The 12,210-nt window shown below is 27.9% G+C and overlaps 1 protein-coding gene across 2 annotated transcripts; it reads right to left on the reverse strand.

Moving 5' to 3' along the window:
• Nucleotides 1-302: 302 nt before the first annotated feature.
• Nucleotides 303-11,024, reverse strand: LOC113363940. 2 transcript variants are annotated; one of them, XM_026606418.1, is made up of 6 exons: nucleotides 10,710-11,024; nucleotides 4,609-4,748; nucleotides 4,386-4,474; nucleotides 3,787-3,891; nucleotides 676-801; nucleotides 303-526 (listed from the first exon to the last, which is right to left on the reverse strand). In XM_026606418.1, the coding sequence occupies exons 2-6, from the start codon at nucleotides 4,701-4,703 to the stop codon at nucleotides 426-428; spliced, it is 516 nt and encodes a 171-aa protein (XP_026462203.1). In that variant the 5' UTR covers nucleotides 4,704-4,748; nucleotides 10,710-11,024; the 3' UTR covers nucleotides 303-425. The 2 variants fall into 2 exon arrangements, with proteins under 2 accessions (XP_026462203.1, XP_026462204.1); XM_026606419.1 differs by lacking the exon at nucleotides 10,710-11,024 and adding an exon at nucleotides 6,421-6,533.
• Between the last annotated feature and the right edge of the window lie 1,186 nt (nucleotides 11,025-12,210).

Consider the following 12,210-nt stretch of genomic DNA (forward strand, 5'->3'; position numbering starts at 1 on the left):
AATTCAGTCATCAATGCGAATATATTAATCCGATAATCAGGTTTTGCCCTAGTTTTTTAAAAATTACAATTATTTGTAATATTAAATTGCATGGTATTAGAAAATTATATACTTCATTGAGATATAAATAGTTGCTTATAAATGTATCTCATTAAACTAATATCCAATTATTAATGAATAAAACATTGTTTTGACTGTTATAATCATTTACATAATTTTTGTATTTTTATGAAAATACATAAATACTTTTATAATATTAAGTATAATATAATAATTTATTATCACATTTTCTATCAGTTTGGTATAACATTGTCATCATTTGGTTTCAACAATTCTCACGCATATTTTATAAAGACAATAACTCTAACCAATATTTGCTCTACATAACGAAATTTATGCCTTGGACATAAAATAATATATTAAATTTATATACATGCAACATATAACTTAACACCTAAAGCTGCTATGGCTGTCATCAATAAATTATTTGGAACTGCTTTTGGACTGGCTGATGATCGAATTCTCCCTGAAAAACATATACACCATGAAAGAAATTAGGGTATTTCAAAATTTATACAAATAAATAATAAATATAACTTAAAGCGATTAATAAAAATGGATATATAAATAAGTACTGATTTATATACTGATGGTGATAATTTATTTTCTACTCACATTTTTTTTTCAAAGGAGAATCGCAGCAGCACCTTTTGATCCGATGATATTCGCCGCAATTAGCCGCATGCAAAGTGCATGTTTTGGACGATAAATAGCAAGAATGTGGTATGAACGGCAAAGTTTCTGAAAAATTCGTTGATTATAAAACTCACATATATTTTAGAACTATTTTCGTATAGGTGTTTGTTAAATAATAACATATATGTGTGAAGTTAAAGTTTCACACAAGCTTAATTTATAAAAAATCGTATCAGAACAGCAACTGCAACAACTATCAGAAATATCTTTTTCTTTGAGGTGAAATTACTACTCATAAAGTGTGATATAATATATTGCAGCAATTTTCCGGAAGGCTATTTTTATGTACCTTACACATATTTAGGTTTATATTTAAAGAAAAATGTATATCACTACTGCTTGATATCAGGTTTAAGCTCAAAACCGTGTGGTTGCAAGACCTAAGCTCCGACCTCTGCCCTACAAGCGTCTCAATTATCAAAATAATAAGGATTAAAAAAACGACAATTTCGGCGATCTGAGAATTTGAATAGTTAAGTTTCCCAGGGTTTCCCAGGCGAAGAATATTTTATTAAACTTAGCCAAAAAAGCTCAATGGCGATGATCTTTTGATTTTAAAATTTGCCGAATAAATTGAACAGTCTTCAAAAATTTAAAAAAAACATGATAAATTTACTGGAAACACAGACTTTGATCGTCATTGATCGATCATTGAAGAAAACTTATGAATGCAAGGATGCTTCAAATGGCAAAGAAGTTAATTTAAGGGTATGTAGTTTTTCCATATGTCATCAAGTCTTGCAAATTTCAAGTAAGTTTTTTTATAAATCTTTATATATTGCTTTAATTAAAAAACTATTCTATTTATTTAAATATTAAACCTTATTTAAGAGTCTTTTCCCGATTTGCATGATTCGTGACCAAGCGCACCACAATAATTTTCAATTCTGCTGCAGTTATGTTCATGAAATTGAAAACCGCTTGTTTTGTGCCGTACTGGTTATTAGAGTAATTTATTATTGCAGTCAAGGACATTTATGCAAAAGTAGAAAAAATATTATACCGTAAATACATCCTCTGTTATTATCTAGGCAACTCATCCATGCATTGGGTAATGACAATAATAAAATTTGCAAATTTGCGAATTTTTAATGTTCTTTAATGAAAAAACTATGCATTTTTTTAATATTAAATGTTTTTGCTTTATATTTGTCGATATGTATTATACATATTCATATAAGATGTATCAATTGATAGTATAAATAATCTACACAACCTAATTGCAAACGTGTACATTGTAAAACAATGTATAGTATCACCGTAACATTTTTTTTTTTTTTTTGTGGTCACAATGAAGAATGCATAGCCAAAACAAAACATCATTTATGATTCACGAAAAATTGTATATTTGATATTTATTACAACAAAAATTTGATAAATTTAAGAATTATTTACATATGCAACATGAGACATGACGCATATCACGAGCGATATATTATAACAATATGAAATGTATCCCTTGAGTGATAATATATATATATATATATATATATATATATATATGTATATATATATATATATATATATATACTACAGCTCTCAGATGCTATTATTCAAAAATAATATCCTTGATCAAGAAGTCTCATGACTTATTTTAAAAATAACAAATCAAAGCATACTTGAGCGCCCGACCATTTTCCTCAATCAAATTACAAAGTAAGTTTATTTATTAGTTTTGACATGTCTGAAACAACATTCATTTCTTTTGTTTATGAAATTCAATAGTTAATAAAATAAGCAGCGTTGATGAATAAATATATCAGGATATAATAATGTTTATTACAAGGAGTAGATTTTCGATCGAACTTGCTTGAATGAAACTAGGACTCGATATACTAGAAAACTTTATTTGTAATTTCTGTTTCAATATCTTTTCAGTAAAATATTTTTAATTTCAACATAATTACATTTTAACTTCAAATAAATTACGAAGATAAAAGTATTACTATTAATTTAAATAAAAGAATAAGAAGAGTAAAAGTATGTTTCCATATAAAAAATAACAAGTAGACATAAAATTAAGTTTACACCCCTGGATGTAATCGATGATTTTTAAAGATACATAGTGATACTTAAAATTAACCCCCCGGCCCCACCCAACATCTTGTGTATTATTAGTACCTAGGAAAAATGGTAAAATTATTGGAAATCTTTTGGTTATTTTTTAATACAAGTAAAATATAAATACACGTGATATCTTACAAGTACCCCCTCCCCATCTGATATTTCGTGATTTTTGTCAAACTCGACCAATTTTCTAAATCTCACGTGATTAATGGACGGATTCTAAGCCTTTTTGAGAAATGGAAAGCTTAAACGTTTTGAACCTTTGGATTGATTAGTAATATGTTCATTTTTTTCTGAATCATATTATTAACGATCAATGAACTCAAGGCTAGTATTGAACACTAAAACGACGCGTCTTGAATTTCCTTTACAGAATTCTAGGAATCGAATAGGCTATCGATAAACGTGCCTTGTTAGCAAACATACAGATTCGTAAACGTATTTCCAAAACTGATAATTTTTGTATAAAGTAAAAAAAAACATGAATGAACTCTTTCATTCGAAATATGTTGATGAGAACCTTGCCCAAAGTACTGAATTATTTATGACATAATGCATATTCATAAATCATTATTTGAATAGTATTTTGATACATATCGCACACCTATATCGAGCTGGGCGCAATGCCAAGTGAGTTATCAAATTTATCGAGATAGGTCAGAAATATTGGGTGAGAAATATGAAACTGAAATATTTTGATTGGTACATGCTCATATAAATTTAAGTTATTCTATATATCTTATTCAATATTTATATATAACGATCGAAAGTAATTCTGTTACAGATTATCATTAATTCCTGTTGATGCAGCTTCGCTTTAATATAAGAATGACTGGACCAGTAACACAATAAGCTTGCTTAAAAATACTGACTTTATGCTTAATATCATTAATGTATACATAAGTATGCATATTGTTATGAATTCATAACCTTGCAATTATATCTAAAAAATAAAATATTCACCTTCATAGCGTTTATCGCAGCAACAATGGTCATTCAGTAATCCATTACCGAAACAGTACATTAATTGATCAACAGTACAAGTCTTGCAACCAACTGGACTTTCATCTTGAATAATAATATTTTATTAATAATTTAATACTAATAATTACTACTAAAATAAAATTGAAAATTACAATGTACTGATTTCATTAAATGCATTAAAATTATTAAGTGAGTGCAGAAAAAATTATAGATAAAACCATGTTATATAAATTTATTTTAATGGATATAGTACTATTAATAAATATCCGCATGTAATTTTGGAGTAACTGCGTACTAAAATATTTGACCCATTTCTTTAAGAATCATCGAGACTATGTCAGTAGCAATTAACAGTTCAGAAACTCTATATGAATAAATATTTTTAACTAATTGATCTAATTAATAAATGTTAATATCACTAGGTACTATGTTAGTGTAAGTCAAATCTTTTTGCTACGTTATTGGAGATTTGACGAATGCATGGATATTGAAAATGTAAACTATAGTTAGCTATAATGTTTGCTTTATTTTTTCAGTTACAATAATATATAAATAAAATATATAAATATAATGCATACTTATATCAGCACTTCTTGCTGCGGCAAAAGCTTCCATTTCTGATACTTCATGATCTAGGTAATATTCCTCGATTTGTTTTTCTTCCAAGCTTGAATTTGGACAAACATATTATTAATAAAAATAAAGAAAAAACAAAATTCTAATTTATAATATATATATATATATATATATATATATATATATATGTATTTATATTTAGAAGAGAAGTAGTGTAAGATTTACCTATGATTGTCGATCATACTCATAGCTCGTGCCGAGCATAAAAGGGCTAATATTATCACGAAAATTTTTCGTGAAAATAAATCTGAACCAGCCATTGGCCGAAAATACTACTTCTTGTACCATGGAGAGAATCGTTTTAACTGTAAAGTAATAAATATTATTCGATTAAGATCAGCGGCTGTGGAGTGTTATAAAACCAACAATCCTTTTAGTTCTATACAATACGTGATAATTTATATAAAATTGTATATAATACAGCTCAACATTTGCTTAATAGTTATGATACAACATGTAAAATCAGTCATGTGCGAATTGTTTTGAAATCGAACTCTACACAAAGAACTAAGCATAACAGATTTCTGTATTTAACAGAATTTTTTCCAATATCGACCTCGATTTAATAAGCGTTATATATATATATATATATATATATATATATATATATCCTACAGATTTTGTAACAATCGTAATTGTGACAAAGACAATGTAGAGCAATTAAGTTTTTAATATCCTACACACAAGTAAAACGCTCCCATGAACCAAGGACTTACTCCAAACCTTGGGACTTACTTAACCAATCAGGCGAAACGACTTACTTTGATAATAAAACTATCACGAAAAGACACGCTGTCCAAGTAATTCATATTATTCATTTTCAAGTTCTACTAAATTACTCACAGAACAAGGAACAAAAAACTTTTAATTAGTCGGAATGCGCGTTTAAGAATATATCTCGAGATCTCCGAGAGTATCTAAATGAATGTTCTGCTGTTTCTATAATAAATTTTGCCTCTGAGATGTTATATATTTTCGTGCTTGCCATGTTAACGAAAAAATTGTGTAATATCACAGTTTATCGCTGGACATTAAATTAAGGATGTATAAAACCGGAAAGCTGGAATTATTTATGAGGCAAGTGAAAATTAACTCCTCATATTATTTTTCATCAACTATCAAAATCGGTTTTAACGAAAATGCATGTTAAGTGTCTGCTAAGATTAAAGCTTTCGCAATGTGGTCATAATTCCAGAAATTTAGAGTAAAAGCTATAAATATATCGAACATTACAAATATAGAGTGACTATTGAAATAATTTGCTATGGTGAAATAAAAATCTCATAATATTTAACAGTGAGTCGATGGTAATAAATTATTATAAAACAACAATAAGTCAATTGATATATGTTCATCATTCAATAGGTAAGCAACGACACAAGAATAGTGATATATGTTTATTATAATTTGGTTTTAAGAACCTGACCTATCAGTAAATTTTTATAGGAAAACTCTTCTCCAGGCCCATATTTTAGATGGATCGTTTTATTAGAACCGTTTACTTCGGTTTCATTAAAACCGCCAAAAAAATTTCAACGATTGTAACCCTACAAGGCTTAGTTTTTCTTTAATATGTAACAAAAATATATTGTTTGTAACTGGTTTTCAGAAGATGAGGAAAACTTATAGAAATAAAGATAAACCTTTTGGTGAAAATTTGTATTATTACATTGTTAAATGTCATGCCATACAGATGTCAAGAAATGTCGCTAATCATAGTTTTATGGCTATAGGAAGGATTGAGGTTGGTGTTCCACATATTCCACTAGGCGCTTTGTAGGGTAAAGATTCAGAATGACATGAAATGTCGAGATTACAAATAAAATTTAAATAAGTTTTTTTGAAACGCTTGAATAATTTTATACAGGTATTTGAATAATGTTATACAAATTATTTTCAGCTATTACACTAAATTCAATAGAACCGTGTTTCTGTGTTATCATAGAATTGAAATAACTGCATTATTTTACACAAAACCTTTTTTTTGCCAGGGACACAATTCGTGATTCATCAAAACACTAAATTGATCAGCTTCCTACACAAAAAGCACCGTTAATTACAGACTTCGTTCGTTTGATCCCAAGAACAAAATTGTCCCGTCGTCATTTCTATGAACATTGTTCACTTAATGTCAAAAAATTAAGGTGATCCGCGATGCGTGACAATCTGAACTGAAAACAAATCAAACAAAATAAAAAAATTAGAATTGATCATCAAAATTATATTACGGTTGTTCTAGATATCCGATACCTTTCTACGTGCTTGGGTCAATTATTGAAACAAAACGCGATTAGCAAATTATATGTACTGTGTTATAATTTTATGCTAATTGACTATAAGTCGAAAAACGGTATGACGTTATAAAGAACATATGCGGTAATTTTAATAGTCAATTATAGAATAATATGCAGAGAAATAACTTAAACGTGTGTTAAATTTAAAAAAAAATACAAAATTTTTCAACCAATATATTTTGATTTTTATTTTTGTTGTTTGGTTTTGAACAGTAATTTACATGCGTCTTTTTACTATCACGAGATCTTCCATAAATTTGAAAATTAGTGATTAAAATAGTAATAATTACTATACAAACTTTTTTATTTTTATTATCGTTTGGCTTCACTGTTCATCATGGAATATTAATATATTTTAATTTTTATAATATTTTTTTTGTTTTCGAGCAGCAATTAGAACTATACATGTGTCTTTTTACCACTACTAGATTTTTCATATATTAGCTAATTAGTGATTAATAACCGTACTAATAATTTATATACAACATTTTCATTTATATTATCGATATGATTTTCTGCCAATTATAGAATGTTAATATACTTTCAATTTTTATAATATTTTTTTTGTTTTCGAACACCAATTAGAACTATATACATGTCTTTTTACCACTACTAGATTTTTCATATATTAGCAAATTAGTGATTAATAACCGTACTATTAATTACTATACAACATTTTATAGTGCCAATTATAGAATATTAACCCTTTCCACTCGGTTGCCGCCACTCCGGCGGCAAAATTCATATGCATCTCGGAATTCGCGAGTGGAATGGATTAATGTACTTTTGGTTTTTATAATATTTTTTTCTTGTTTTCGAACATCAACTAGAACTTTACAATTCTATGAGCTGCTTTAAAGATCTTAACCACATAGCCCAACTAGATTTTATTATTAGAATTTATTTAATACTGAATGATTTTTGCACTGCATAGCAATGATGCATCGAATTAAAAATCAAGCTGTAATTTTTCTTTAAAACATTTATATATTTATATTATAAAACAAAAGCAAGATGGGTATTTAATCTGAAACCTTCTGGTTAAAAGGCCAAGGCTCTAATCTCCAGAATTAGGCAAAGCACTTATTATAATAGTTTTAATAAACTAGTGGGGTGCATGGTTTCGAGCATTAAGGCAAATTGCTGGAACTTCCGTACCGTAATTAAAAATCTTGGTACGGAACCCAAAAAAATTACACAAAATGTGTACACATTATTAAAATCTCTATAAAATATCTGATAATTTGATGTACATAAGTCCAATAAACATTTTTGACCGCCAAATGACATTTTTTTAACTTATTTTTATTGAGAGTCCATAACCGCTGGACCTACCTCCCCAAAAATTTAATCAGTTTTTCATCTTGTCAATACAAGTAAAATATTTTTTGAGTTATTAAAATCGGACGCTCCTTCTCTTAAAAACTGTGTTACCGTATTTGGCACTTTTTGCCCGTATCTTCGAAACGGCTAGACCTCCCTTTGCCAAAAACTAATCAGCACTTTTCCTTATCAATACGAATCGAACGTTTTTTGAATTATTCAAATTGGTTGATCGGTGTTCCCGAAATCGTCGACAAAAATTTGTATCCGCACACACACATACACACACACACATATCCATTTTTTCTAATGTATGCCAAAATATTCAGAAACCTTTGAAACGTAAAGATATATAAAAATTTTCATTTTCGATTTTTGGCGATTAATCCTACGGGAAGTTAAAAAAAATAATAAAAGGCATTGTTCTATGAAAGAATTTTTGGTTTAAAATGTGTTTTTATATGAAATCAGAAGAAACTAGTTTGACGTATATTGTATCACAAAACGACAAAGGTATTATAAAATAACGCTACTTCAAGCAAACAGTGCCGTACTTGCAAAAAATATTTAATATAAAAAGTTACAAATAGCAAATTTAACTACATTTCTTAGTTTTATTTATTTATATTATTAGCAAATTTTGTTAAATTTATATACTTCATTCCAACAAGTTTTTTCTTCATATAGTTCAGCGTCTCTAGCGACCCCATTTATATAATTTAACGGCTTCAACTTGACCGGAGGGTTGTTCCAATTCCGCGTCACGTGCAAGACCCCCTTCTATCAATGATATTAAAATGAATTTCTGCATGTGAGTCATAAAAGAAAAATCAATATTAATGTCGTTATAAAACTTGCTGCGACTTGCACAGACGCCGTAAAGCGGCTGCCACACTATAAAACTGCATTTTATGGGAAACGTGTAGTGCACTATACTAGTAAAACAAAAAAAAACTCAAAAAGGAAAATCTATTCCATTTTAAATGAAAATATATATCTACATTAAATGGTAACAGTAAAGTAATTTTTTAAGGTTCTTAAACAATTAAATTATTTTAATTTAATTAAATAATATTACACAATTCATATTTATTTCACAGTTATCATTCTAGGTAAAAAGTTTCCCAAGTGCAAAATTAATATTAAAAATAGCAAGTCACATTTTCTGCCAAAAACGTAAACTTCTCTTTTAAAAAATTAATAAAATAAATTATTCTATGAGGCCATAGATATATTTGTAACAGCAATCAGAAAGAATCCTATGACCTATTGAGATGAAATTTAGAACTAAGTAGTTTTTTTTTTTTTAAAGCGACCCATCGGTTGGCCTATCCATATTTGATTGACCCATATATTAGAATAAAATTGTTTTGAACAGTATTATGTTTTTATCCGAGATACGACATAAGAAAGTGCGCATATTTATAGTAACCAGCGATAATAATATTATTATTATTAATTCGTTTGTTTTGAAATTTCTAAAAGTTTAATAATACAATAAAGCGATAACATTCCTTGAATCCATGATAAATCATTTATTTAACACTGAACTGGCAATATCGCATTTTAATCGACATTCGTCATACATTTTATTTTGGTTAAAGACTGATATTGTAGCTTTTTCAAAACAAACACGTGAAATTGTTTTGATACGAATTTGTTTGATTTTGCGAATTACAAACTGTAGATAAAAAATTTAATATGAAGAATTCAAAACATTAGCTTCAAGATAGTAAAATTACAATATGGTCGTTCTATTTGATGAAGATATTTGAAAAATTAAATATTTGTTATAAAAATTGTTTACAACTGTTCAGTTTAAGACATTTATCAAATTTGATACTTGACCATTGTCTAAACTCTAAAGTATAATAGACAAGGTATTAAAATGTTGCAAAAATTAATTAGTAGTTTATATTATATTATTTTATTTTCCATTCGATATATTAAAATAATGATATTTTATTGATTCCAACATGAAACTTGAATTTGTTCTTTTAATTTACAGATATTGGCAAAGTGGGGCCAATAAAGATATAGTAATTTGTGCCTAATAATACCATACTGCAATTAAAAGAATGTGCAATTGTATAGTGATTATTAAATTAATACACGGAAGCATTTTTATGATAGTATGTTATCCAATTTATATATGGATTATACTAATATAATGCATATTCAAGATGAAATACTTTATCGCCTTAAAAAAAATTAATGCAAATTTTAATCACATGCAAATACCTTATGTTGGGAGTGCTAAAAATTTTATGTGCGAGAAGTAGATAAGAATTTGAAGAGTTAATGCACTATGGTAATAATATAGTTTTAAATAAAAAATAGAAAAATTGAAGAAGTAGTAAATTCTTATTTGTTTCAATATTTTGTAGAAACACCATTGTTTTGTATAAACATGTTAAATAAAACTAAATATGATACAATATATTACACAGAATAATTTTAATATAAGAACATAAGTTTACTTGAAGAATTTGAAAATTACAATTTAATAAACCAAGATAGACTAACAAATGCTTATTGGCTATTGTCACAATCCTTAAGCTAGATATAGGTGTTTTTTCACAGATGCCCTTAATATATAATATATATATATATATATATATATATATATAAATGATTATTTTCTATTACCTTATAAGAAACTTGCACAATTGAAATCTAAAAGCATGCACCACTATTCATTATATTTTTGAATTTTTGCAGTTCCACCTTAAACACACAATCACAATCAGAGAAGCTACATAACAACTAACAGTTCACTTTTAAAAAATCATTTTAATTAATTTGCTACCAAAGAAGGCACACGTTTGATTTACGATGCAATAATAGTGAGTGGTAACGGAAACCTAACCAATTTAATCACAACACCGGCAAATTTTAACGACCAAGTAATGGAATTAAATAATATTTTTTTTATTAAATTACGAACACGTAGAGAGATAGAAATAATAGTCGGATGTCATGTACGGCATGCGAATTTGAAATTAGGCAAACATGTTGGATTTTATTGTGTACTACGATATAGTTGGGAAGACCATACCATACCGTTGCGGAGTTAGTTGAGAACTACTCTACGGTCAGATGTCGGTGCAACGCGGACGCACTTTGAATCACCATGCCTGTATTTTCAGGAGTACAGACAATTACAAAAGTGTTGTGCGTGCGATACTATTTTTTTTTTGGAATTCATTCAACTTTTTTGACTCATTCAAAAAAGTATCACCAAAAAGGTAGGGATATTTTCTAACAGGTAATCACTAAACAAGAATCAATTTTAGAATTTTTTTAAATATAAATTAGAAATTTTTGTAAAAATATTCAGTAAGGAAAGCGTCCATTAACCACGTAATCTATTTTTTTAAGGAATTTTGGATCCCCCGTCCCCCACCAAACATTACGAGTATTTTTAGTTACGAGAAAAATTGTAATTTTTTTTATTTTTTTTAAATGTTTGGATTTTTTTTTAAATTTCAGGTAAAAATTAAATACACGTGATATTGTACTATATGCCTCTCTCCCCCACGTGATATTTTGTAATTTTTTGTCAAACCTCCCCTCCCACTAAAACATTACTACCCCTTAGGGAGCGTCCATTAATCACGTGAGCCTGTTTTTAAGGATTTTTGGACTCTCTCTCCCACTTGGTGATACATGGTGATATTGAAAATTACCCCCCCCCCTCCCCCAACAAACATCACGTGTATTTTTAGTTACGAAAAAAAATTGTACAGTTTTTGATTTTTTTTAAATGTTTGGATTTTTTCTAAATTTCATGTTAAAAATAAAAAACACGTAATATCTTACTATATGCCTCCCTCCCCCACGTAATATTTCGTGATTTTTTGTAAAACCCCCCTCGCACTAAGAACCTCACGTGATTAATGGACGCTCCCTAATTGGAAAACAAAAATTTTTCTAAGGCTATTGAGAAGTACACCTTATGCTAGTGAGTTCATGACATATATTTGATATATAATAATAATATTTCATTATATTAAAACAATACTAGTAAAAACTATCTTCAAGCTATTGGGTTAATTTTATTCTTTTGAGTCTAGAAGTATATGTGATGGATGTGGTAGGTGTTAATTTATTTATATAAATATGATTTTTCATTTTTTATTTAAAAATT

This window comes from Ctenocephalides felis, unplaced genomic scaffold (genome assembly GCF_003426905.1).
Source record: "Ctenocephalides felis isolate EL2017-DRISC unplaced genomic scaffold, ASM342690v1 CF-g0.4_SCAFFOLD_00845, whole genome shotgun sequence".
Classification (NCBI taxonomy): domain Eukaryota; kingdom Metazoa; phylum Arthropoda; class Insecta; order Siphonaptera; family Pulicidae; genus Ctenocephalides; species Ctenocephalides felis.

Bases quoted from the DNA above. Each gene is read 5' to 3' on its own strand.
- LOC113363940 (XM_026606418.1), bottom strand. From the start codon at position 4,703: ATGGCTGGTTCAGATTTATTTTCACGAAAAATTTTCGTGATAATATTA. The intron at 4,475-4,608 runs GTAAATCTTACA...TCCAAATTCAAG, and splicing joins AGTATGATCGACAATCATAG to CTTGGAAGAAAAACAAATCG. The intron at 802-3,786 runs GTGAATATTTTA...CGAATTTTTCAG, and splicing joins CTGCGATAAACGCTATGAAG to AAACTTTGCCGTTCATACCA.